This window comes from Ochotona princeps, chromosome 4, assembly GCF_030435755.1.
Source record: "Ochotona princeps isolate mOchPri1 chromosome 4, mOchPri1.hap1, whole genome shotgun sequence".
In the NCBI taxonomy this organism is placed as follows: Eukaryota; Metazoa; Chordata; class Mammalia; order Lagomorpha; family Ochotonidae; genus Ochotona; species Ochotona princeps.
Window position 1 is genome coordinate 40361675 of NC_080835.1, and position 26817 is coordinate 40388491.

At 52.6% G+C, this 26817-nt stretch overlaps 1 protein-coding gene across 3 annotated transcripts in view; it reads left to right on the forward strand.

Annotated features, from left to right (window-relative positions):
- Nucleotides 1-524: 524 nt before the first annotated feature.
- PLEKHA7 (pleckstrin homology domain containing A7) overlaps nucleotides 525-26817 on the forward strand; it is a 211446-nt gene continuing 185153 nt past the window's right edge. The window contains exons 1-3 of one of the 3 annotated variants that reach the window (XM_058663296.1): nucleotides 525-776; nucleotides 863-939; nucleotides 1022-1079. In XM_058663296.1, the coding sequence (XP_058519279.1) occupies nucleotides 694-776; nucleotides 863-939; nucleotides 1022-1079 (218 nt within the window). In that variant the 5' untranslated portion in view covers nucleotides 525-693. Of the gene's footprint in view, nucleotides 777-862; nucleotides 940-1021; nucleotides 1084-26817 lie in introns of those variants that run through there. The other 2 variants (XM_058663297.1, XM_058663299.1) reach the window with 2 other exon arrangements.

Consider the following 26817-nt stretch of genomic DNA (forward strand, 5'->3'; position numbering starts at 1 on the left):
GTCCGGCCTGGCTGCCCCTGCCGCAAGGAATGGAGGCAGCGCAGCCCAGCCCTCAGCACCCCAATGTTCCCTCCCGGGGCTGGAACTGAAGGCAGCAGCCAGAGTCGCTGTAGCCCGGGGTTGTGGTAGTGGTGCTGGGAACTGCACCCAAGTGCCCAACGTGCGCCAGGGTCCGGCCAAGCATTTTGCACCAGTGTCCCTTCAATAAATCTACGCAGTCATCCCGGGCAGACTTTATAACCAACTTTATCTGACCGAAGGAGTGCGGGGGCGGGGAATGCGCCAGGAACCTGTCCGGCGTTCCTGGGATCAGCCAGAAACTTAGGTCCTGGAGAGCGCTAGCAGGGCTGAGGGCTCGGTGAGTCCGCGAGTTCTCCCGTTCCAGCCGCCCCCGCCCAGCGCGGGTCTGCGGGGCCAAGGGGCGCTCTCGGTCGGCGGGCCGGGGGGCGGGGAAGGCGTGGGGACAAAGGCCGCGCGCACCGCGCTCGGCCGGCCCGGAGCGTCGGCGGACTCCGGACACCAGGGCCCCGAGGGGCCCCGAGGAGCCCCGAGGAGCCCGCTCGCCGCCGGAGCTGCCGGGCGCGCTCCGGGGCTCCGAACAGGCCCAGCCCGCCGCGCCCCCGGCCCCGCCCGCGCCGCGGCTCCCGCCCCCTCCCCCGCCCGGCGGCGGCCCCGGCTCCGCGCGCGGCGAACATGGCGGCGACGGTCGGGCGGGACACCTTACCTGAGCACTGGTCCTACGGCGTGTGCCGGGACGGCCGCGTCTTCTTCGTCAAGTGCGGCGAGGGAGTTGCGGGGTGCGGGCGGGAGCACGGGTGAGGCGGCGGCGGCGAAGCTAACAGGTGCACCTTTCTCCCCGCAGTGACCAGCTCCGCTGCACGACCTGGCTTCACCCGCGCACCGGGGAGCCCGTCAACTCGGGCCACATGATCCGCTCAGGTGGGCTCGGGCTGGCGGCTAGGGGTCAAGGGGAACGCACGAGGCCGCCCAAGTTTGATCGACTTCTCTTGCGTTTCCTCAGACCTGCCCCGCGGCTGGGAGGAGGGCTTCACGGAGGAGGGAGCCAGCTACTTCATCGAGTGAGTGAGTCTAGGCCCGCACAAGTGCTGGCGCACCTGTGCCGTGGGGGTCCCGCCCGAGCCCGGGTTGGCGCCCCCTGCCTCTCCTGGCGCGCGGGTCCGGACGAGTTGGCGCGCGGGTCCGGACGAGTTGGCGCGCAACGCGCCGCGGCTGTACTCGTCTGGGTTTTGTTTGCTCTAGCTGTGTGGCGGGCTCGGGACGGGGGTGGTTGGGGGGCACGGTGGGTTGCGCATCGCCGTTGGCTGGGCCCGGTCCGCTGTGGGGTGGGGGGCAAGATTGGGATGGACACACCCCCCACCGGGTGCAGTGCTGCGCCGCTTGGCCGAGTGCGGGCTCCGGGTTGGGCTGGATGGCACTGTGGAGGAATGGAATGAGGAGGGTCTTGGGGCCTGCAGGGATGTGGTGCTGGTGGGGCGTGGGGCAGGCAGAGGATGTCGCTAAAGAGGCTTTCTGTCAGGCTGTGTTCTGTGGACAGCAGTAGGAATCGTACCCACACTCCTGCGCTAGGTCCTGCTACCGACCTGGAGGTGGAGGTAGCCGGTGGGCGCATATCCTTCTGGGATCATGCAGCGTCTCTGCCTTAGCTGCTGGTGCAGTAGCTGCTGGTGTAGGGCACAAGTCTCGGGCAAAGGCTGGGAGCCCTTAGCACCACTTGCTGATTCCCCAGGCCCGGTTATTCTGCAGGAGGGGAGAAGGGGCTGTGAGAACCAGGCCTGGAGTAGGCAGTGCAGGCGCCTTTGAGACTCTCTCCCGCTCTGCCCGGGAGCTCCGAGAGGTCACAGACTGCTTTTGATCCCTTGCCCCAGTGCCTGGCATTGCGGCTGTGCTGGGTAAATGTTTGTCCTCTGAATGAATGAACCAGCCAAAGAGCTGGGCCCCGGCCTGAGTGTAGGACTGGGGATGCTCTAGGGCACTGTGAGTCAGAAGGCATCTCTTGGAGATACTGTCAGGGAGTGTGGATCAGGGTATCCAAAGGCACTCCCCTCCCCAGGCTTGGCTTTGCTGTAGTGGTTGAAAAGCTGATGGGTGAGATTTATTCTCATTCCTCAAGGAGATTGCAATCCAGTGGGGGAGGGAAAGGAGCAGCAGATAAGGAAACAAGTAAGCATAATGTTAATGGTTACTACTGTGCTGAACATTAAACTAAGGCAGAGTGATGTGGCATGCCTGGTGACTGGGTTGGACTGGGAGTTCAGGGGTGGCATTTCTGAATAGGTGAGGTCTGAGCTAGAATCCAATGAGAAGGAGCCATCCTGTGATGGTGAAGTCATCCTGCTTTGGGAAGAGTCAAAGCTTAAGGCGTCAAAGAGCTTCGAGTTCAAGCAGCAGAAAGACACTGAAGGTAACATGAGACAGGGTGGAGGTAAGAGGCAGGGCCATGGTACAGGCTTTGGGAGCCCAAGTCAGGTGTTTCTAAACCTTACTCTAAGAGCCATGAGACATCCCTGAGGGTTTTATTTCAGTGGGGTGTGACATGGTTTGGTTTGCGTTTTTTAGAATGATCACCTGCTATGGGGAGGTGTTAGGTTGCTGTTCTGGGGGGAGGCAGGAGAGCCCCAGGGGACAGCTGATGCGTCAGGTAGGTACCTGCACTGTCGTGGTCAGTGGTTATGTCTCTAGACCATGTTGGTTAATTGGATATCCTGTGGAAAGCCAAGTCAAGGGTGATTCCCAGAGGCTTGAGCGTCTTAGGGGTTGGTGCACGTGCAGGCAGGGGCAGCAGCAGGTTGGAGAGCGGGGAGAATGGAGACACTTTGCCATGTAATGTCAGAGGTGAGTAGAAGGATGCACAGAAATGTTCATGGGAAACGCATTGTATGAAGAAACCCTGCATGGAGTTCACATTTTGGCAGGGGTGGGATAAATTAGCATTATCTTTTAATTCCATTTTCTGTAAAATGTTTGAGGTGCCATGGTATGAGGCTGAAGCCTGGGGGAGGAAAGGGACTGAGGAGATCTGGAATATAGCCATGGGATCCGATGAAATCATGCAGGCAGAGAGAGGGGTAGAAAAGAAGAGGCAACCACTGTCTTAGGGCAGCACAATACATAGGGGGTTATGGGGAGAGGCCAAGCCAACAGGGCTGAGAAGGTGGGAGGAAGCCCAGAAGGCTTCCTGGAGAAGGTAGAAGAGAAATTACAGGCTGAGGACATGGATCGGGAAGGATGGTCAGTCCCTCCGGGTGGCTGCATGGTAAAGGCAAATGAAGGCCTTGGCTTGGTGGGAAGGATGTGTGCTGAGGAGCAGCTCGCTTTTGTTAAGTGGTATATTGTAGAGCGTGGTGTTCTGATGGGAAGTGTGCAGGGATGTGGGGAAACAAGCCAGCAGATTGGGCAGTCACGGAGCTGTGTTTCTGAACTGGTGAGAGAGCTGTGTTCAGGGCAGATGTCTCACGGTTGTACCATGGCTGGGCCCTTCACGTATGGGGCCAGAAAGGCTGCAGTGCCCCGGAGTGTTGCTCACAGCCAGTCTAGGGTCCTTGGAAGTGTGTGTGGGTCTCTGAAGACTGTAGTGATGCCTCATCCCTTTTGTTGACCCCCTCCATGAGGTACTGGGTGATTATCCTACAGCAAGTCTGGTTCCCTATTCCTCAGGGCTTTGACTGATTCCTCCCAGGCCTGCAGGAAAGCAGTGTGCCACAGTGTCCCCTGCAAGCCATATGAGAAGGCTGGAAGCCAGGTTTTGGTGCTGTGTTATTTCCTCTTTCTTACATTATAATTTCTTGAGGGATTTTTGGTTTTGGGAGTAATTATTTTCCTTATCTGCACATCAAAGATGTTTTGCTTTGGTCTGCCTTCGTAGAGTTGCTCAGATATTTTCTGAATGAATGATTTTGGGAAATGAGAAGGTCCTCTGGTAAGACATCAGAAGTGCTATGTGGAGCCATGTGCCAGCACAGGTGGTTGTATTTTTCTGGGTGGGTCTTGCACAGGGTAGTTGTGGGAGGCATGCAGGCTGTGTCATGGCTCCTGATGTTTAACAGCTGTTTAAAACTCTCCAGAGACCCTTTGTTGCAGCAGAAAGCCTTGAGTGAAGACAGGTGGTTTTTACACTTGCTTTCTGCAATTTGGGATTAATTCTTGTGTTACTGAGGGACAGTGCGAGGACACCAGAGCCTCAGGATCTTACCCTAGATGACGCTGATACCTGCTTTCAGAAGACTTCTTTTCCACAGGTCCCTTTGCAGGTAGCAAGGTATGATAGTGGTTGTGATAACACACACAGTGTCATCAGCAACAGCACCAGGAACAGCAGAGATGGTGAATGCATTAGCCTGATCTTTCTGGGTCCTTTTCTGTACCTACTACTGAGCTCCTTGTCACAGCAGCTTGCTGAGGCTGGCACTGTTGCCAGTCCTATCTTAAGGCTGTGGAGACTTGCTAGAAATCCTGGGCATTCTGACAGCAAACTGTGACCTTCTGTTACCGTTTCCTTCTAACAGTCCCCAGAACTAGCTGAGCAGGACTTATCTCCCTCCTCTCTTTTGTTTTGATGACAAAACTTGGGTCCGTGAAGGTTCAGTGACTTGGCCGTGGTGTTAGAGCTGGGACCAGTCTATAACCACAGACCTGTCTCTACAGAAGATGACAGTCCACTGTGGCTACCACAGTGCTATAGTGGTAGTTCCGAGTGTGGGTCACAGGTGGGAGGCAGAGAAAGGACTTGCTGCCCGTGTGCCATTGCTCTCTGTGAGACTGCTCAAGGGCATGCCTCTTTTCTGTTCCTGGGGACTATGAGTTGCCCTGGAAAGCATCTTCGGCGAGAACCCTGGATATCCTCTGCTGACTGGTGGCAAGGGGTATGTCTTACTTGTAAAAAAAAAAAAAAAAATAGGAAGACATCAGTAATCTTTTAGCAAACCCTCCTTGGCAGACATCGCCTGTTTTCTTTAGTAATTATTTAATTTGAAAAGCAGTTATAGAGAGAGGGAGGTAGAGAGAGGTCTTCCATCTACTGGTTAACTCCCCAAATGGGTGCAAAGGCTGGGACTGGGCCAGGCCAAAGCCAGGGGTTTCCTCCTGGTCTCCCACATTGGTGACAGGGGCCCAAGTACTTGCACCATCTTCTGCTGCTTTCCCAGGCATGTTGGCAGAGAGCTGGATCAGAAGCAGAGCAGCCAGGACTTGTATCAGTGTTCTGATAAGGGATGCTGGCATTGCAGGTGGCAGCTTATATGCCACAATGCCAGGTCTAACACCGGAAAGACATTAAGGGAGACCTCCAGAAGAGTCCTGGGGGACTAGAGTGTTGAGTTCAGCTGCTCTTCTGGGCTTCTGCGACTCTGTGGACTGGATTCTCCTATAGCAGTTCTCCCCTTGAACAGGCTCCTGTGTCAGAAAAATGATGAGTGACAGAGAAGAAGGACCTGTTTATCCTTCCTGGGCCAAGGATGCTCCTGTTTCCTGGCTCTGAGTTGTTGACCCCAGCCAGGGCTGGGCACTGCGCAGGCACTTGGCAGGAAGGAAAAGCCAGGCAGCTGGGATGGGCCTGGCCAGTCTGCTACCGAGGCCCTGGGTATTTGGATTTAGGCACTTGCTGTCAAGTGGGAGCCTCAAGCAGCCTTGGAGCGTCAGTGCTCTGTGGCTCTTGGCCCTTGGACAGGCCCCCACACCCTCCCTGGCTATCTGACTTTGGCATCGTCCCTTGTGATTTGGCTGCAGGGTGCTGGCCAGAATCAGCTGATTGCACAAAGCCCCTTCTGGCTCATTCTGGGTCCTTTCTTAGCGTTGTGGCCTCTCAGGGTCATCCTGTCTAAGTGCTATTCTCAAGGCTAGTATAATGGCTCAACTGCCTATTCCTCTACCTGCAAGCACTGGTATCCCTTGGGCACGGATTTGTGTCCAGCTGCTCCACTTTTCATCTAGCTCCCTGCTTGTGGCCTGGCAAAGCAGTGGAGGACAGTCCAAAGCCTTGGGACCCTGCACCTGTGTGGCAGACCCGGAAGAAACTCCTGGCTCCTGGTTTAGGATAGGCTCAGCTCCAGCCGTTATGGCCATTTGGGAAGAGAATCAGCGGATGGAACATCTTTTTATTTCTCCACTTTGTAAAACCTGCTTTACCAATAAAAAGCTTTTTAAAAATCTTATGAAAAAAATTCATGCCATTCTCCTTTTGTATACCTGCCCCTGAGAGGGCAAGGAGACTCTTGGGAGAACCGTTCTGAGGCTTGGGGCATGGCTGACTGTTCTCTCTTTGATCATTTGGCCTGAATCAGGTCCTAAAGGCAGGGCAAGCAAGGTTTCAGGCCCAGTGCAAAGGAAAGCACAGGGCTCTCCTTGTTCAAAACACAGTACGAAGGAAAGGTGCTAACACAGGAAATGGGTTCCTTTCTCTTTGTTCTTTCCCTTAGTTTGGCATGGTTTTCAAAAGTTACTATTTGATGTCATTTTAAATAAAGAAAAATTGAAATTTTAAATTCTTACTATGAATTTTAGAGTTTAACATCTCCATTGTGAAGTGTAATGTCTTTTTTTTTTAAAGATTTTTTTTTTTTATTACAAAGTCAGATATACAGAGAGGAGGAGAGACAGAGAGGAAGCTCTTCCGTCCGATGATTCACTCCCCAAGTGACCACAATGGCCAGTGCGCGCCGATCCGAAGCCGGGAACCAGGAACCTCTTCCGGGTCTCTCACACGGGTGCAGGGTCCCAAAGCTTTGGGCCGTCCTTGACTGCCTTTCCAGGCCACAAGCAGGGAGCTGGATGGGAAGTGGAGCTACCGGGATTAGAACTGGCGCCCATATGAAATCCTGGTGTGTGCAAGATGAGGACTTTAGCCACTAGGCCACGCCATCAGTCCCTGAAGTGTAATGTCTTAAACAGTGTCAGGGCATTTCCTTGCTATGATGAGTCACCTCAAACCAGTCCCATCCTGAGACACTTCAGGTCCAGAATGCCCATGTCCAGGCACCAATAGGCAGGGTCAAGAGCAGTTAGGCCCAGCAGGGCTTGGGATCCAGAGGCTGGAGTTAAGAGCCCATCCTGTCGACTAAAGGAACCGGGCATGAGATGAAGACTTTATAATACTTTGAGAGGGTTACCCCTCTGGAGGCTAGACAAAATTCACAGGGTATGTGTTTTGTTTTCAGCAACCTGTTTTTAAGTCTGAAGCTCAAGGGAGAGGAGAGAACTGAGGAAGTGAAGCTTGGGATCCCAGTCAGCTGTAGGGCTTTAAAGGGCCTTAAGAAAGCCAGGGAGTACCGGACAGCCCAGGAAGCAGCCCTCTTGAAGTTAAAGTCACCGTCACCATGGACTATCTTCCAGGCCATCCTCAGAAGGGGTCTGTCCTGGTTACCACATGTTCCGCTCCCTGATTAAACTTGATGTAAGTGAAAGTTGTCTTATAACTTGCCAACCTGTTGGTTGTTTCTTGTTGAGGTGCCTGTGGGAACTTTATCTCCAGCCCGGGGGTAGCAATTACACACAGACTGGCTGGCCACTTACATGTACTTGAACTGGAAATTCTGCAACCTCTTGCCATTGAAGGTTAAGGAAAGGCTCCCCCAGTCTGGCAGGTGTTGGCATGGTCCCACACTGTACGTTTCGCTTCCTGGTTATTCATCCAGGGTGAAAACAGGTTCATGAATTTAAATGTTGGGTTCTATAGGAAACAAATGTTGTATTCAACGACAAAGGAAGGATTAGGAATAATAATCCTTGCCTCAGTCTCAGGACAACCCCCAAAAGGATCTGGAAACACTTTTCCAAGGAGAATGGTTTGCAAGGTGTTTCTTAAGCCCCGAGGCGGGGGAGCAGTAGGTATCAGAGAGGCCAGCGTGTCCCCGCACCTCACAGGGCTGTGTGTGCCTGAAGGGGCTCGGTGTAGGCTTCTGCTGCTTTGGGGACACTCTTTCCAGTCTTGTCTGAGAGTTGCAGGAATTTAAGTGTGGGGCTTCCTAGGTAGAGGACTTGGGGAGGTCAATGGAGGAGCGCACGTTGGGTTGTGGACTGCTTGGTGATGCCACAAGGTGTTCTGTGTCTTTGGAGGACAGGCTGATTTGGGATCTTCCCGCTGGGTGTTGGGCAGCGGCATCTCAGGAAATTGGCACCAAATTGTCAGCAAACATTGGCAGGTTGCGCGTAGGGAAATATGGTTCTGTTTGCCTGTTGTTTCCAAACGGCTGTCAAAACATTGGCTTTTCAGTTTTGTGAAACAAGATGTGTTTGGAACTAATGTCTGGTTGTTTATGGAGTGTATTGTCAGCGCGATCACACATGTTGCCTGGTCTCTGGGCTCAGCTGGGGTCAGGGAACTTCCTGGGAGTTGCACACCGTCCACCCTCTGCTCTTCCAGAACTCAGGGCATGTTCTTCCCCTACTCCAGGGCTTCTCGGGCTTTTAGACCATGGATCTGATGACAGCAAGGCTGGGGCCAGCTCCCCCAGGAGCCCAGAGGACAGGAAGTGCTATCCACATGTGGCTTCTGTCTAAAACTTCATGCCGGCTTTACCCTCTCAGCCTAATGTATTATATAGGCTTCTGCCTACCGTCCCCTCAGATAAGTGCTCTGAAAAATGTATTTGCTCTTGAATGATTAAATGGTTTTGGGGAAAAATTGCATGCACTGGGATCCAATATGGGCACTGGTTCTAATCCCAGAGGCCCTGCCTTCTCATCCAGCTCCCTGCCTGTGGCCTAGGAAAGCAGTTGAAGACGGCCCAAAGACTTGGAACCCTGCACCTGAGTGGGAGACCCAGAAGAAACTCCTGGCTTCTGACTTTGGATCAGCTCAGCTCTGGACATTGCAACCACTTGGGAAGTGAATCAGCAAATGGAAGGTCTTCCTCTCTGTGTCTCCTCCTCTCTGTATTTCTGGTTTTCTAATTAAAAAAAAAATAAAATTTGAAAGACAGAATTAGAAAAAAATTTCGATTTGCTGATTCATTTCCCAGTGAAACTCCCTGTTGGTGCACTCAGGGAGCAGCAATGATCACGCAAGTCTTGCCACCCAGCAGGGGGCCTAGATGGAGTTGGGGCCTGTGGCTTTAATGTAAACCAGGCACAGCTGTTACAGACATTTGGGGAGTGAACCAGGAACAGAAGATCTGTCTCTCCTTGTCATTTTTCACATAAATAAACAAATTTTAAATACTATATAGCCTTGCCATGAAAGACTATGCTGCCTCATGAGCACAGGCAACTTGTCTAGGTGCAAGGGTCCGATGACCAAGAGTGCAGCGTAAACTATGTGAGGATGGCTTCCGGTACCTCTTTCCAGGCACATCTAGGGCTGCGCAGATGTGTCTTGTTAAGCCAAGCAGCTGTCTGGTGATCAGCTCTGACTGCTGAAGGATAGACCCATGACCTGGCGTTTCACAGGTCTCAGGTGTCACAGTAATCTTGATGTTGGTTGGAAATGCATTCATGCTGTTTAAATGATGGTCTGCACTTTGCACTAGGCACTGGAGGCTGCAAAGGGTTATTAAAAGATTTCAAGGCTAGAGTATCCCTGAGGAACCTGGGACCTGAACCTGATCTTCTTGGCTCAAAAATTTATGTGATTTCCACGATGGCATGTGATGCCTCTAGTTCTCCTCATTACTTGGCTCTGATTTTCTTTTTCTGTTTCTCCTCCTTCCCCCCCCCCCCCTTTGGGGGATAGTGTGGGGTGGGGAGAGAGATCCTCCATCTATTGACTCACTCCCTTCATGGCTGCAATAGCCAGGACTGGGCTAGACTGAAGCCAGGAGCTTCTTCTATATCTCCCATGTGGGTGCAGGAGCCCCGGAAGGTAGGGCCAACCTCCATTGTTTTCCCATGTACATTAGCAGGGAGCTGGTTCCAAAGTGGAGCAGCAGGGATTTTAACTGAAGCCCATATGGGAGACCAGCACTGTAGGCAGGATCTTAACTCATTACATCACAGTCCTGGCCCCAACACTGTTCTGTGGATCTGTCTGAAAGCTGTTTCTCTGCATCTTCCCTGATGACAGAAGACACTTCCTCTTTCCCTTTGGCCTCTCTCAGAAACTCCATCCCCACAGGATAGAAGAATGGTCCCTGGGCAGGACAGTGGAAGATCGTTGGAGCTCTAGGGGAGTGGACTTCATTCAGCTGGGGCATCCTCCCATCTGTCCCCACCTCCCACTCCCCACACCACACAGATGTCAGCTGACCCCAGCTTAGGGACTGACAAGCCTCTTAAGCCTGCTTAGAGCCAGGCTGTCTTCTAGGTCATGCCAGAAGTTTTTATCCAACATCACAGCCAATGTTCTCAGGGTTTCTTGGGAGCTTTTTCTGCCAAGGAAGTACCTTCACCCTCTCCAGGTCTGACAGCTTGGAGTTAGCAAGCAGTCTCTTCCCAGGGCTGCTGGCTGCCTCCTGTGCTGCCTGCAAACTCTCTGCCTTGCAGAGAGAGTGCAGTGTGCCTGGGGAAGGCAGGGGCGGGGAGGGGGCATGTGTTGGGGAGCAGGAGTCCCACTCCAACTCTGTGCCCCATGCCCCGGCCCCTGGCTATGCCTTCTCCTGACTGCTTTCCCCCTAGGCAAAGTGGAGATGAGTTGTCCTTTTTCTGGGAGGGATAGAGCCAGAGCAGTGGCTCAGATTCATTCAGTAGCCTGTGCAGTATGGGTAGCTGAATTTCCCAAAGTTGTTCCCAGATGGAGCCATGGGCTGCCTTGAGAGGTAGAGAGGTAGCGGGGTAGAGAGGTGAGCATCTCACTGAAGGAGCAGGTCATGGACTCTGCATGCTTTAGGGCAAGGATTCAGCTAATCCACCAGCAACTTTTTTTTTTTCACACTGTTGTCTTCACACTGGGTGCCAGGGAGAGAAGCATAGCTAGCTCCCCATCTCTGTCTTCTGGAGAGGGCCACTGGACAGCATGTGTGTGAGGATCTGGGCTACGCCCTCCCGAGGGAGGGGAGAGTGAGGAAGGTGAAGAAGGCCACCACAGGGAGTGTGCAGTGGTGGGTGGCTGTGAGGGATGCTGCAGCTGTGTGAGGACTGGGGACAGGCCCTGCAGAAGTCCTCCGCAGGTGGCCTGACTTCAGACTGTGAGCGTTCCTCCATGCCTGCCTGAGAGGTGTTCCCATGTCAGACAGCAGATCTGAGTGCCAATCCTAGCTCAGCTCCCAGCCTGGGCAGGCCCCTGAGACGCTCTGTGTCTTCAGATGCATCTTCATCTGAGAAATGGGGACAGTGGGGTCTGACGTGGTTACCTAGTGGTTAAAGTCCTTGCCTTGCACACACCAGGATCCCATATGGGCGTCGGTTCTAATCCTGGCTGCTCCCCTTCCCATCCAGCTCCCTGCTCGTGGCCTGGGAAAGCCGTGGAAGACGACCTAAAGCTTTGGGACCCTGCACTCATATGGGAGACCTGGAGGAATTTTCTGGCTCCTGGCTCCTGGCTTTGAATCAGCTGAGCTCCGGCCACTGCAGCCACTTGGGGAGTGAATCAGCAGGTGGAAGATCTTTCTGTCAATCTGCCTTTCTTTTATTAGAAGGTCAGATATAAAAATAAATAAATCTTAAAAAAAAAAAAAAGAATTGGGGCCAGTGACTCTCCTGCCATCTCAGAACCAGTGCTTGGCAACCCATGCGTGCCATGCAACCTTTAAGGACCAGTGTTGTCCTTTGGAAGCCCCTTCCTGGAGTCAAATAAGGTGCCTGTGTCCTTTCTAAGGAAATCTCTCAGGGTTGAGTTAGCCTGCAGGCAGCTTTCCCAGGTGGGAGACTTGTCTTGAAAGGGAAGTTGGGCACTAAGTGATTGATGCCTTTTTATAAAGTTTGAAAAGACCCCTTATCTGGAAAGCCCTGTTTGGTCATGCCCAGTCAAAGCTGGAAGTGAGAATTCAATCTACGTCTCCCATATGGGAGGCAGGGACTTGACAGGAAGCCAGAATGGGGACCAGAGCCAGGCACTCCTGTGTGGAATGTGGAGTCTGCACTGTAGGCCAAACACCTGGCCCTGAGCAGTTTAGTCCTTCAGGTGGCCACGTTTTATTTCCGCTCCATCTGTGCCCCAACCCCTAGGGCTCCCAGGTGTTAGCACGGATGTTTGTACTGCCGAGCAGGGCTTCTAGCTCTTTTTTATTTTGTGTGTGTGTGTAGAGGGGGACAGTTCCTTTGGTGCATGTATTGGAATACTTCACAAGGAGCAAAAAGGGTGAAGCTGAATTACAGTGGCATTCTAGAACACCAAGCCAGAACCTTCCCAGTGATAGGGGTGGGGGCGGGGCTGCACAGGTGATTCTTACCTGCAGCTCTGAAAGCGAACTCCGTCTCAGCTCAGCTTCCCTGACGGCCTAACAAGGATGCAGTTTTCTTCTGATTTAATCTGCAGCGCTTAGCGTGATGGTGTCACCCTGCACCTAGTAGGTACTCAACCTTGTGAGGCTTTTGTTAGAAGGAGAATGTCTGTGTGTACTGGTCAGATGAAACTGTGTGAGGGGCCTTGTTTGCTCGTCCCCACCCCTCTCCATGAGCCAGGCTTCTAGGGAGCTTCTTTTCCATTGGTTTTCTCAATTGAGCTGAGGAGTGTGCTGCTCTCACCTCTACCCAGATGCTGTTGCCAGTCCCTGAGGAGGCACTGGTGGTTCATCTTGTGAATGACCAATGCATGGAACCTTTGCCTGCCTGCAGCAGAGGGGCAGGGAGAATTGGGCTGGGAGTTCCACATGTCAGACCTCTGGAACCAGGGGATGACCTTCCTGAAGGTGGAGAAGGATGAAGGGGGGCAGGTGGTGCCAAGTGAATGGTGCTGACAGCCGTGGAAAGCAAGCAGGCTGCAGTGAGGGGGTCAGTGGAAGTGCTGCCAACTCTACGTGTCCCATCACACAGTGGTGGCAATGGGTAAGTCAGAGAGGTGTCAGACATCGCCTCCTTCCCTGAGCAGGTCCTGGGGGATATGGGGAGCCGGTGCCGTGAACAGCTCGCCTGCTCCCTGCAGGCCGAGGCAGGGTGGGAGGAGCACTCTGACAGAGAGCCATGGCCTGATGGATTCCATGTTGGGTGTGGCTCTCCCCAGTGAGGCAGACTTAGGACGGAGAGAATTGATTGGAGGAGAGAATTGACTGGGAGGAAATTTGGGTCTCCAGGGTGTATGCAGGAGGGATGCCGCAAAATCAATGGTTCGGAACCAGGTGAGGAGAAATGATTCCCTACCCTCTAATGGAAAGCACTGGGGAAGATATTTTTCTCAGCACATTTTAACTTGGTGATATGGAAAAGAAAAAAGGAAAAAAAATGAATGTTATGAAACGAAGTATCTATAATCACTGTACCACTAATGCATTTCCAAAGGGAGTTGGTGGCACCCAAAATTACATCCATTTACTGAGACTTTGAATAATTACACATTTTTAGCCCTGGTGTGTGGGTGGGGGCTGCCGAGAGCTCCCTGGGCCTCTGGCGTCACTCTTTCCTCCTCACCTGGGAATGCGTGGAAGGCTTTGTGGGTGTGGCGCCGCATGGTTTCTTTTGGGGAGCATAATTGTCTTCCTGCTCTGAGAATAGACGGATACTCCAGTTAGAGCCCCAGATACAGTGTCGATTCCCGAGTTGAGCCTGGGGAGCGGAGGGACACCGTCGCTGTGCGGCGGAGGACCTTGCCGGCTGCCTCCTGAGTCAGTGGCAGGTTCTGAGGCTTTGCTCTTTCTCCTTCAGCACCATTGGCTCCTACTGGGTGCTGGGTGCTAGTAAGCTGAGCGCTGGGGCAGCAGGGTTGCCTTAGTGAGAAGCCCATTATTTCATTTGCTTATTTTGTGGCTGTTTACCTAGCGCCAGCCACGTGCAAGTGACTTCACAGACACGGGCTTCTTTCCTGCCCATGCCAGGCTCACAAGGCAGGTACTGTGATCGTTCTCATCTTACAGGGGAGGAGATGGAGGCGCCGATAGGGGAGGTGAAGGCTCCCAATGCACAGGTGTGAGATAGCAGAACCAGGGTGCCCAGCAGCCCTTCAGTGAGGTCACCTCAGTCCCTGTGCCTGGCTTGGCCCGTCTCCAGCATGCTCCCTGCTGGGCCATGCGACAGACCATGTGCGAGGGTGGTCCAGGCTGCATCTTGTGGAGAAGGCCACACCCAGCTCTGAGCCTGGCTGAGGGAGGCCCTGGGGTCTTGGCTCTCTTGCACCTGTCAGGCGAGTAGAGGAAATCCCCTGGCTGGTTAGGGCCACCTGAGCTGTTCTCGCTGCCGTATATAGAGGCCAGGGATTCTTTCCTGGGCTTATCCCGAAAACTTGTCTCTCTGTAGGGTTGGAGTCCCCTGCCCCAGCCACACACTCAGTGAAGAGCTCCTCTTCCTAGTGGATGAGTCTGCCTTTGGAGGAGCATTAGCTTCGGAGCCCTGTTCTTGTGCTTTCTTGTGGCTTTGAGAGGGTACTTGCTTAGCAGCTTGTCCTTGGACATTTCTGGTGGGAGTGGGGAAGGGAGCTGTGGGTGGAGCAGGTGTTTTTCTTTCCCCATAAGCACATCAGGGGTATTGTGAAGTGGTTGTAGTGAGAGTAGTGGCACCTGGGTAGGGACAGAAATGTCCTAAGGAGCAGAGAGAGCATAGGACAAGGGAACCCCTTGGCTCCTGCTTGGCTGAACCTGCTTGCTCCAGCCTGGAACCTGACTGAACCTGACCAGGCTGGTGTCCATGAGGCTGAGTCACACCCAGATTAAGCTTTTATTATTATTATCAGTTTATTTATGTTTTCAAGGCAGGGTTGAAGAGATGGAGAGACAGAGAGCCATCTTCCAATTGCTGGTTTATTCCCCAAGTGGCCCCAATTATTGGTGCTGCAGACAAGGGACTTAATCTGCCATACCACAATGACAGTCTTGAACTTGAACTTTGCGATTGGACTAAGCACTGTGTGGCCCAGGAGACTCTGCCTGACTGAGGCCCTGATTTCCGGCCTGCTGGTTGTTAGCAGTTCCCTGACTCTCTTGTCCTGTCCATCTAGAGCGAGATGTGACTCAGACTTGCCTCCCTGCAGACTCCTGAGGACTGCAAGGTGGCTCCCCTTCACTGGATGGCATAGCCGGCCTCATGCGCAGGTGTCAAGGGAAGGAGGGGGAGGAGCTGCTCCTCAGAGAGCGTCCATTGCGCTTGGCCTCTCGCGTAGCCCGCTATTGCCACTGCGCACTTTACATGGGGCAGCTATGTGAGCCACAGAATGGGGTGCCTGACTGTTGGTTGTGGAACTCAGGTGGGTTTTATAGGCGAGTAGAGGAAAACAAGGCCATGCTGTTGTCTGTCCCATGCGTTTTTTTGTTTGTTTGTTTGTTTGTTTGCAGAGATTAAATGAGAACATCTGTGTAGTACTCAGCTCCCAGCGCAGATTTTAATATCTGTTTTCATGAGTACTGATCTCTCTTTTCTCTCTAATGGCAATACCAGTCCAGCTATAGCTGGATAATTCCTTGACTTAGCTCCTGCAGGATTCTTGTCTTCCAGTGTACACAGGAGGCATCTGTCTATACTGCCCAGCTGGTTCAGAGACTCAGTGGTGGGCCTCTAACTTAGTTGTGTTCCATGTCCTGTAGGGCTGAATCAAAGTTGAAAAACGTGCAAGTTCCCTTGCTGCATCCTAATGATGACCTTGGCTGTCATTGCTGTGGGCTGAGACAGTTCGGTGTAGCTATAGCAAAGATCACATCTGAACTGAACCTTACCCTGGGTTGGGGGTTGGGAGAGAAGGCTCCAACGAACAGAGACTGGATTCAGCTTAGAATTTCTGTAGCCATTTTGGCTGTGTCCCTGGCCTCCTATTTGTTATTCTCTTGGGGGTAGACACAAGAGAGCTGGTAAGGCCAGATGTCCCCGTGGCTTCAGGTGATGGGATGGTCAGGTGGTGTATGACTAAGTGTCAAGGTAAGTAGCACAGGTGCCACACAAAGAGGGACATCCTCAGGAGTGAGGTGCTGCAGGGACTGCATGAGTCAGGAAAGACCAGTGGAGCTGGGAAGAAAAGAGAAGTGGGTGCTCATTTGGGGATCCATGTGTTTGGCAGATTTTCACTGAATGCTTGTTGCTAGGCATTGGCTTATGGCTTGTGGCTATCAAGATGAGCAGAGTAGAATACATAGCATAGAAAGGCAGAACAGCCTGTGGTTAGGAGCATGGGCTCTGGGAAAGGATTGCCTGGGTTCACGTCTTACATCCGCTGCTTGCTACCCCGTGTGGCCCAGAGCAAACATCAGTATTTTCATATATAAAATGGGGATAATAATAATTGTGATGGGAATTAGATGAGATACTATGAAATAATCAGGGCAGTCAGTCTAGGAAGCACTGCTGTGTGCTGGCTGTTGATTAGCGCTGCAAGCTTAGTGTGCTGTTGGCGTGTTGCTTGTTGTGTTTGCTGCTGTGGAGTTGCCTCCCACAACGTGCCCAGTGAATCTTGCACCACTGGTGTCCTCGGGAGCTTGGGACCCTGCACTCTGGTAGGCATGTTGCTGATGAGAGGTTACCATGCACATAACTTAAGGGTAATGTAAGAAGTGTGGGAAGTGGGGGCACAAAGGAGGGGTTGGCCAGAGTAAGCTGGGGGGCGGTGGAGCCACAGCTGGACCTTGAAGACCAGCAGGGGTTTGTTTGGTGCAAGGAGTCTGAATGCTGGTGGGAGAGGATGTGGCCTGGGCTTGCTGTGTAAGGACATGACATGCTCAAGGACACATGGACAGAAGAGGTTGCAGAAGGGACTGCTCTGCTTTTTTTGATGCTGCAGCCCATGCTGTACCTTTACACATATTAGCCGGGAAAAGTAGGTAGGAACACATGTGGCTACCCTGCCACCCCTCAGGAAGGTAGATTGGCCTCCTAGCCAGGAGGAGGCAGATTGTTCAAACTGCTGTCACTTGGCTGCATGGTGCTGGTGTGTGAGGAGTGGCCCAGTTATCCCCTGGTGCCTGGAGGTACCATAGTGTCCTCCAAGGGAAGTTGCTGACAGCCCTGAGTCAAATCTAATAGTCCTCACACTGTCCAACAGGGAACCTGGTTTGCTGCCCAGGCACATGGTGCCTCAACTTCCACCGGCAGCATTGGCATGGTGTGGGGCCGTGAGGAAGGAGGAGGAAGGACAAGATGCTGGGGTAAAATTAACAGGTGTGTGCTAAAACCAAGTGAAGAATGTGGGGGGAAAGCCTCTTTATAGTTGTCCTTATTCTCCCCCAGTTTGCCATGATCCCTTAATCATCTGCTTCCCTATATCCTCTCCCCGCTTAAGTCTCCCTACAAGAGGAACTGGTGTACTGGGTAAAGCTACAGCCTGAGGTGCCGGCATCCCATATAGATGCCTGTTTGAGTCCTGGCTGCTGTACTTCTGATCTAGTTTCCTGCAAATATGCCTGGGAAAGCAGTGAAAGGTGGCCCAAGTGCTTGGACCCCTGTACCCATGTGGGAGACCTGGATGAAGCTCCTGGCTTTGGACTGGCCCAGCCCTGGTTAGTGAACCCATTTGGGGAGTGAACCAGTGGATAGTAGATCTTTCTATCTCTCCCTCTCTCTAATTCTGACTTTCAAGTAAATAAATATTTAGAATACAAAAGTAGATGAAAATGGTAGAAAAGAGAGCAAGTGGGGAAGCTGCCACTTTTCTTTCTGGATTGCTCTCAGGTCTTTGGCACTGGGTTCTGTGGTTGATGATTGCTATGCAGGCTTTACCGAAGTCCTTCTCAGGACGTTTAAACTTTAACCCAGGTGGTGGGCATGACGAAAATGGTGACCATAATGTTCCCAAGTGTGTGAGGTAGGGCCATCAGCACCTGCAGGCCTGGTGCTGTTTCCCTATCAGGAGGACATCCAGAGACAAGAAAGGAGCTTTATCCCCGGCAGCTACTAACTTGTCCAGTGCTTATGGACTCGGGTGGCTCCGAGTTCGTGTTCTGGGTGGTCTGTACCAGCAGCAGGGAGAGCTGCGGGAATGAGGAAAGCAGAGGTCTCCACGGATGCTGGCTATCTCTGGCTGCCTGGAGCCTGGGCTCAGGTTTAGAATTCACCCAGGGGCCTCAGCCCAGCCTGCTGGAGTGCATACCCTGTGTGAGGCAGGAGAGAGAGGCTGGGTCAGGGGCCTTCTTGAGCCTCAGGGCTCACAGGATCCGGGCAGGTGGCAGGGCAGTGCTGGGGTGGAGGAACATTCCATGCGGTCGCATCAAATGTCACTTGGAGGCCAGAGAGCATTTCACGGCACTAAACCTCTTGCTGTGACTGACGGTTCTCACGCATATTTGTTGTGACTCTCAGCACAGCCCTGAAATATATTATTCCTCCCATTTAAAATAATGTTTCATTTACATATTTTCATTTTTTAAAACATTTATTTTTATTGAAAAGGCAGATATACAGAGAGGAAAAGAGGAAGATCTTCTGTCTGATGATTCATTCCCCAAGTGGCTGCAACGGGTGGAGCAGAGCCAATCCAAAGCCAGGAGCCTCTTCCTGGTCTCTCACACAAGTGCAGGGTCCCAAAGCTTTGGTCCATCCTCAACTGTTTTCCCAGGCCACAAGCAGGGAGCTGGGTGGGCGGGGCCACCAGCACCCATATGGGATCCTGGCGCATACAAGTCAAGGACTTTAGCTGCTAAGTTACCGTGCAGGGCCCCCTATTTTCATTTTATGTGAGTGGAATAGAGACAGAGATCATTCATCTACTTGCTCACTCCCCAAATTCCCGTAACAGCCAGGGATGGGCTGGGCCTAAGCCAGGAACTATTAGAATTCCATTTGGGTCTCCCAGTGTGGGTGGCAGGGACCCAAGGACTTGAGCCATTATCTGCTATAGTTCTGGGGTTGGGCATTAGTAGGGAGCTAAATGGGGAGCAGAAAAGCTAGGACTCGAACTGGCACCCTGGGATTGGAAGCAGGTGTCCCAAACTGTTTTTTCTCCTCACCCCCTTTTTTCCCATTGGATAGGTGAGAACACAGTGTCCCACGGAACGACAAGGTCTAGGTCAAACAGCTAGAAACTGTCAGTATATCCCAATGTCACACCTGTTGGTCAGCTGTTGTGTGGCACAGCACATTTTACATATTCGTATTCCTGAATATGCAGTAGGAGCCCTACACTGGTCTGTCAGGATTCTCACTCACACACGAGGAACTGAGTGGGACCGGAGTCTGCAGCAGGTGTGCTGAAGCCAGGATTGAGCCCACATTACCAGGCCGCCTCCTCTGCTTCCTGCTGAAAGAGCTCTTCCCTACACCCTGAGGAGCCAGGGGCAGCTTTTCCAGGGGCTCTCCCAGCCAGAGCTGAAGGCCTTCCCACCGCCTGGGTCTCTGCAGGGACGTTGTTCCTGAACTTGCATGTACGAGCTGGAGCTCGTCCTTGGGTCTACCTCATGTGAGCCTCTGGCAATGACCAGGACCACCTGGCATTCGGCACGTTGCCGGGAACTTCTGCATCTCATTGGTTCTCCTTTGTGGCCAGATCTCTGTTCAGGTGGCCTTTATGCTTGACTCTCAGTCTCCAGCACACTCTGTTCTGTTAGCACTACTTTGTTTTTACCCAGATATCCATTTAAATTTATCTCTTCCCACTAAGATTTAATCTTTGTGAGTGTAAGGAGCCCTGTTTTGGTCAAGGCTATAAGCGCTGACTGCTGAATATTGGTTGTAACAAGTAGATGCTCACCAAGTAACTGTGATTGTTTATTATCAGTTGGGTGAACACTTTGTAGTCTCTGTTGCTGGGACTCTGCCTGGTGAGCCGACTAGACTAACTGGCAGGTGCCTCCTTGCTTTAGAGTCCCAGAGGCCGAGGGAGGAGCTGTACTCTGACTCAGGTGTCCCCAAAGACTCCTCTCTGGTCTGGGGACCACGTGGCATCTTTGTTTACATCTTGTGCTGGCTTCTTTTTGTAGCTGGAAACAGACATTCTCTGTCTCACTGGTCCTCAGTGGCTTCAGTGAGTTCCTACGGGTTGGCTTACCAGCTAGCCACTGGGAGTGTTTGCTTGCTCAGTGAGTTCCCAGAGCCACACAGACACTTGCATCAGCCAGAGGAGACGCTGGCCACACTCCCCATGGAGCTGGAGCTAAGCCGTGCCCCAGACAACAGTGCAATTTGCAGTTCTGGGATGTAACAGACCGGAAGGAATACTGACTCTGTGCAGTTGTCTGGTTTCGCTGTGAGGCTGCAAACTGTGTGCCCATTTGTTAGGAGGGGGTAATTGAGTTTCAGAATTGATGGAACCAAGACTTTCAGTGCATTGGAAGCATTAAAAGGTGTAGAGCAGAGGCTGGCACTAACTGGGGCATACCGGAGTACCTGGGTTCAAGTGCAGGCTCTGGTTCAGCTCCAACTTCCTGTCACAGTGCACTCTGGGAAGCAGCAGATGATGGCTCCAGTACTTAAGTTCCTGGTTCCTCCTGGTTTTGCTCTGGCCCAGCCCCAGCTGTTATGGGATTTAGGGGTATGGATGAGTGATCTCAACCTGCTTCTCTGTCTCTGCCTTTCAAATAAATAAAATATATAGATATTTTGTTTTTAAAAAAGGAGTACTTGGAAAGGCTCTAGAAGAAATCCACAGCGGGCGCTGAAAGACTGTCAGTAGTTGGGCAACTGGGACAGTGTGGTGTTCAGCAGTGAGTGGCACAGATGGTTTGTAACTGTGGCATGACTCGGCTTTGAGACAGTCTTTTGAATAAACGGGCATGTGGTATGTCTTATGTCCATTGGTTAACTCAGAACGGCGCAAGGGTGTCTTTACTGAAGCGAAGCCTCTAGAGAACTCTGGAGAGATCCTGCCATCTCGCTCCCCTGTGTGGGACCTGTGCAATCTCAGTGTTACCAGGGCCTTCCTGGCCACTGCTCAGCTAAGCGTGCTCAGCCCAGCCCAGCTCCAGCAGCTTCTTTAAGCAAACCTCCCCAACCTTGGAGGTCTTGTTGGTGCAGATAGTGCAAAGGACCTGAGGATAGTGTTAGGGATATTGCTGGCATGACTCAGACCTGTCAGCCTGTATGAGATGCATTGTTTCTTCTGCTCTCCAGCCCCTGATGGCACTGGAGGTACTGAGAGAGGGAGAAGGTGGCCATCTTGCTCATGTACTTCTTCATCCATTACCTTGTATTTGCTGCCTCTTTGAGCCATGACAGATCGAGGCTACACAAACAAGGTCTTCAAGGCATTCACAGTCCGGGGCAGGGAGATAAACCAAAGATGCTATTCAGGATGATAAAGACCCTGGTATAAGCAAATGGAGAGGGCTGTAGCATTGCCACCTAAGGCCAGAGACTTGCATTCAGAGCTCATGCTGACTCAACCACTTTGACTTTGGGCAAGCTCCTGCTGTGGGCCAGGTACCTCAATAGTTTGTCTCATTTATAGTTCAGAACAGTCTGGTGAGGTCACAACTGTCTGCATTTTGTAGCTGAGAAACTTGGAACTTGGCGAGGAGGAGGAATTTGTCTGTGGGTAATCAGCAAATGGCAGAAGGGGTGGAAGCCATGTCTGTCTCCAGAGTTCTGCAGGCCCAGTACAGCAAGCTGAAGGAGGAGCTTTCTCTGTGGTCCTGCATGGCCAGGCCCCTCTGGTACAGAGGTGGTTGCTGGCCTGGGCTTGGTAGAATCAGCAGGATACTAGGACCACTCAAATGTGAATTTTTGTTTCATGTTGCAAAGTTGTTAGACGCGTGGGCCTTGTAACAAGGCCTTATGGTCCTATTCTGGGACCGCCCTTTAAAGGAGGTGGTCATTTGGAGCCCTTCCGAGAGGGTGAGCGTGACGGCACACCCTCCTGAAGGAACAGAGGGCAGATTTCTCACAGGAAAGAGAAAAACCATAGAGATAAGGGTGCTGGCTGCAAGTACCTCAGGAGCTGTCACATAGGAGAGTCACATTCCCATAAAAGCCACGGGGAGAAAGGTTTCGGCTCCAGGTTTGCAGCAGAGTCTCCTGAAATAGCTTGGTATGTGGTGGGTTCGCTGACATCAGAGATAATCAAGCATGGGATGGAGGAGGAAGGAAACTCTGCCTAGGCTTTCAGCTGTCCTCTGCTGGGTGTGGCTACCAGGGAGGGAGTCCCAAGGAGAGGTGTCTGCTTGTATCTGTTCAAGCTCAGATCTCCCCAGCAGGTTGCAAGGTTGCATGAGCCCCCAGGAGTTGAGAGGAGAACACAAAATTAGAAGAGGTAGAATTAGAAGGCCTGGATTTAATTCCAGGCTTGACCCTTTTTCAGCTGTGTGACCTTGAGTAAGCCAGTTGCCCTTTCTGGAAGGGGGCTGAGTCCATCCTGGCCGTGCAGAACTTTTGTGGGACAATGAGCAAGGAAGTGCTTTGTCAAGGAGACGGGTTTTAGACAGGTTATTAAGCGCAGTGCTGGCTTTCGGGACTGTAATCAACTTTGAGGAGCCTGGCCTGGAAAATATCACCGTGTGGTGACCAGCACCTGTTCCGTGCCAGGGGTGTGGTTCTAGGCTTGCAGGGCCCTCTGCAATACTTTGCAATAAAATGAATTCCTTGATGGTCACAGTACGTGAGAGAATGCCCAGTTGCACGTAAGAGGCAGGAGGAGGGACTGATACAAGTGTTGAGAAGAAAGGGACCCAGGAGGCCTTAGTGAGGGAAGAGACATTGGAGTTGAGCCTAGATAGGGACTTTCTTCTGCCAGACAGGTGGGCACAGGTTGCAGCAGAAGCAGAGGCCTGGAGGAGGCTAGGGCGTGTGGGGTGAAGATGTGGGGGAGAGGATTTACAGGAGATTGTCTGGAGGGAGTAGGGTGTCCCCATTGGACTGGAAGGCCTGTTAGCAGCTTTCATGAAACCTGTGACTGACTACAGTTTGAGGGTGGAGACTCAGGTTGTCATGGATCAGGGAAGAAGCTCAGATGACAGCAACGTCCAGAAATGGGCAGGGGGCTTCCCAGCAGGTGTTGGGCAGGCTGAGGGTCGAACAGGTGCCCATGCCTCATTCAGGTCTTGTTCTACAGCGCCCGACTCTTCCTGGTACTGCCACCTGCCAGGCTGGCCTGTCTGAAGGAGGAGAAGCAGGAGGGAGCAAAAGGTGTGTTTACCAAAGGGGCTGGCTGGGCAGCTCTCCCTGAGAGGGGAGAGAGGAAGTGAGGCCAAGGTCTGCTCAGCTGGCTCAGGTGGGTGGAGTCAGGTCTGGGCCAGCCACTAGCTGGGGAGCTTTGGGGTTGAGGGAGCACCCTGGCCCTGGGGTGGAGGTTTCTCTGAGGCTCCAGGTGGGGGGAAAGGGGTGGGGCGGGGAGTAAGAACTGGGGTTGAGCAGATTAGAGTCCACACATTCCTTCTTGGGAGATTAGGGCCAGGGAGATTATGGGAGGCTGTCAGAGGCCTGTGAATTTCCCATTTGGGGCAATTAATTTGATGGATTGTAAAACAACTCACTACTTCCTCTTCCCACTCCCGGAGCACAGCTGGACTGGGCTGGACTGGGCTGGACTGGCAGTAGGATGGCCTGGAAAATGTGCCCAAGAATGTCTTCCCTGGTGCTCTGCACTACCTGCCTGCGCTCCCTTGTTAAAACTTTGTTGAGGGCCGGGGCAGGACCCATCTCTTTCCTGCCTGCCTTCCTAGTGTGAGGAAGTACACACAGACTCCCCAGGATGCTGTCATGGGTACAGTGGGCAGGGTCAGGGCGGGGAGGGATGCCGGGTCCCAGAATGAGGTCATGTGCCTAAGGTTGCTCAGGTCACTGGGACTGCAGCCAGCTCTCCGCATGCCCAGGTCAGTGCTGCTGCTTGCCCTGTCTGGGGTGTTCAAAGTGAAAGTGAAATAAATAGTGAGCGATTTTCCTGGCTCCTCTCCCCTGAAATCCTCCTACCTCCAGCCTGTCAAGGTGTCCCTGTTTTGATGAGGGTGTGTGAAGGGTGGCATGGCTCTGCTGGTACCTCCCCTGGCATACATGCAACACTCCCAGGGGAGCTCTCACCAGCCTATGCTTCTCCCAGAGGCTGTTGAGTTGTGGGCACTTCTTTGTGTTCTGGGTCTTTGTGTGTGTGGGTGTTTAATAAACATAGCTAGAGAGAGGTCTTCCATAAAATGGTTCACTTCCCAAGTGACCACAACAGCTGAGGCTGGGTCAGCTCAAAGCCAGGGGCCTGGGACTCCATCTGGGTCTCCTGCATGGCTGTTAGGGGCCCAAGTACTTGTATCAACTTGCACTGCCTTCCCAGGCGTGTCAACAGGGAGCTGGTTGGAATGTAGAGCAGCTGAGTCTGTAACCAGCACCCGCATGCATTGGTGGCATCACAGGTGGTGGTTTCCTCCACTGTGCCACAGTGCTAGCCCCTGAAGAGTGGCACTTCCCTGCTTAGTGGGGTTTGGCACTCGTGTGCCTCAAAAGGCCCCAGCTTCCCCAGCTCACACCTCAGCTGGTACTGCTGGCTGCCTACTATGACCCCAGAGCCTCCAGGTGTTTTTCCAACTTGGGTTGCTCTTCACGCAGTAGGTGTCTTGTGCAAACTTGCCTCTGCCCTGGGCCCCAGCTCTCCACCCCCTCACCCCCCACCCTGCCGCCCTCTCCCCCGCTTTGTCATGCTGAGTTACTTGTAGGGGCCCTCGAGCTTCTGGGTCTGTTTGGGCCGTTCCACCCGCAGAAGCACCCCCTTTCCATGCTGGTAGCTTTGTGCATTCTTGAAGATTTCAACACTGTTTTGAGACTATCTGGGCATTCCTGCTGTGCCTTCGTGATGTGCCTTTCTTGTGCAAGGAGCAGCATTTCTGAGCCTGATGAGGTCCACGCCTAGAATGGTGGTAGTCACCTGCTCTGAAGTTTGTGGGCCAGCATCCTGTCTTGCTACATCTCCCCTGTTGGCCCTACTGTCTCTCTGCCCACATGTGAACTAGCCTGTGAGTTTCCCTCTAACCTCATCCCCAGCACTCAAACTAGTGTCTTGCAAAGAAAATCTGCATAGTTACTGTCAAGTGAATGAATGAATGAGCAGGTCCCCCCTGCCCCTTTAGACACCTCGAGGGTGCGATTGGCAAGTGCTGTGTCTCTTACCTCCACACCCCTCTCCCCACTTGAGTGCACCCGGGCATTAAACGGCCACTCAGCTGGCTCTCCTGTCTTGTACTGCTCCTTTTCTTTCTCTCGCTGTTTCTTTCTTTCTCTTTGTTAGATTTATTTTATTTTTTTTTATTGGCAAGGCAGATTTATAGAGAGAAGGAGAGAGAGAGAGAGAGAGAGGTCTTCCATGTGCTGGTTCACTCCCCAAGTGGCCCCAACATCTAGAGCTGAGCCTATCTAAAGCCAAGAGCCTCTTCCAGGTCTCCCATGTGGATGCAGGGTCCCAAGGCTTTGGGCCATCTTCGACTGCTTTCCCAGGCCACAAGCAGGGAGCTGGATGGGAAGTGGAGTAGTTGGACATGAACCGGCACCCATATGGGATCCCAGCACATGCGTGGTGAGGATTTAGCCGCTAGGCTACTGCACTGGGCCCTGCACCTACCCTTCCCCCACCCCATCTACAGGTTCTCTTTCTCCTTCATGTGTTTATGTCTTCAAGACACGGTCTTTCAAGTTTAGTTTGGTGTACCTAGAATTTTTGTCAATCTTCACTCATGCTCCATATAAAGGAAAAACAAGACGCAGAGCTCTTTTTTTTAAAAAAATTCTTCTACTTTGGTAATCTTTACACAGTTGATTAAGGCACAGAGGGTCAAGGGCTACAGGAAAGTGGGTAAGACCATTGTTTCCACATTAATATTATTATTTTTTTTTTCTGTATCCGGGGTAAGGGAAGAGATAAAGGGAAAAACCCCACCCAGCCTCCCACCCATCCCAGGTCCCCAACATGGGGCATGCAGAGCTCTTCTTGGTTACAAAGAAATCAATACCTCAGAACCGATCATTGTCTGTAAGTGGGCTGATGGATTCACCAACATCTGCTGGCCACCTGCTGCCTGCCCACCTGGGGCCAGGTACATACAGGACAAGTGAGTCAGCTTTTCTGAGCTTTGGTCCTCAGGAGCCAGCCAGAATCCCTATCCTGTAGGATTTTCTCTCTGGTTCACACAGGAAGCAGTTACTGAGTTCTGGTTCTGGGTCACACATTGTTCTGAAGACTGGGACTCTATCTACCCTTAGGGAGTCCACATTTTAGTGTGAGATAAAGACCTCCACCAGCATGGCTTAAATATGTGCTCTTAGAGAAAAACAAGGGGCTGTAGGGATGGGCAGGGGTGGAGCCATCAGAGGAGGGTTATCTGTGGCATGTGAGTGGAGATGTCATCAAGCCAGAGTGGGCCTTCGGGGCCAGAACATTCCAAGAAGAGAACAGCAGACGCAGAAGCCTGCAGGCTGGTGTTGATGTGTTCCTGGTCCCCTGAAGGAGCAGTGAGGAGGCCAGAGCTCGAGGAGGCTGGAGTGGCTGGAGCTGTGGGAGTAGGAGCCATTCGGGACTCTGTGGCTTTCGCCCTGAGCCAGGTGGGTTCCCATCCAGGTCCTGGGTCTCTCTCGATTGAGCAGGAGGATACTCGTGGTGGTTGTACCAATGGATAGACCTGATCAAAGATGGCGTGGGTGATATGGGTAGTTCAGGACCTGGCCTGAAGTAGGCTCTCACTAAATGGTAGTTTTGTTCTCTGTGATAATGCTAGGGGATGTCTGCTGGCCTGACAAGGCCTGGGCCCACAGCTCGGCCACCCTCTGCCCTCCCAAGAGCTCTAGTGTCTGGCATATTCTTCCTTTGTGAGCCGTCCATATGCTGGGCTAGGGTATAAGATGCAGGCAGATGGCTTACCCTTGGCTCTTCCTTTCATTGTCTTCTTATTCAGGGGTCCTGGTGAGGCTTGATGGTGGCGCAGGGGTGGGGGCCACTGAGAGACCACAGTGCCAGGAAATCATCTA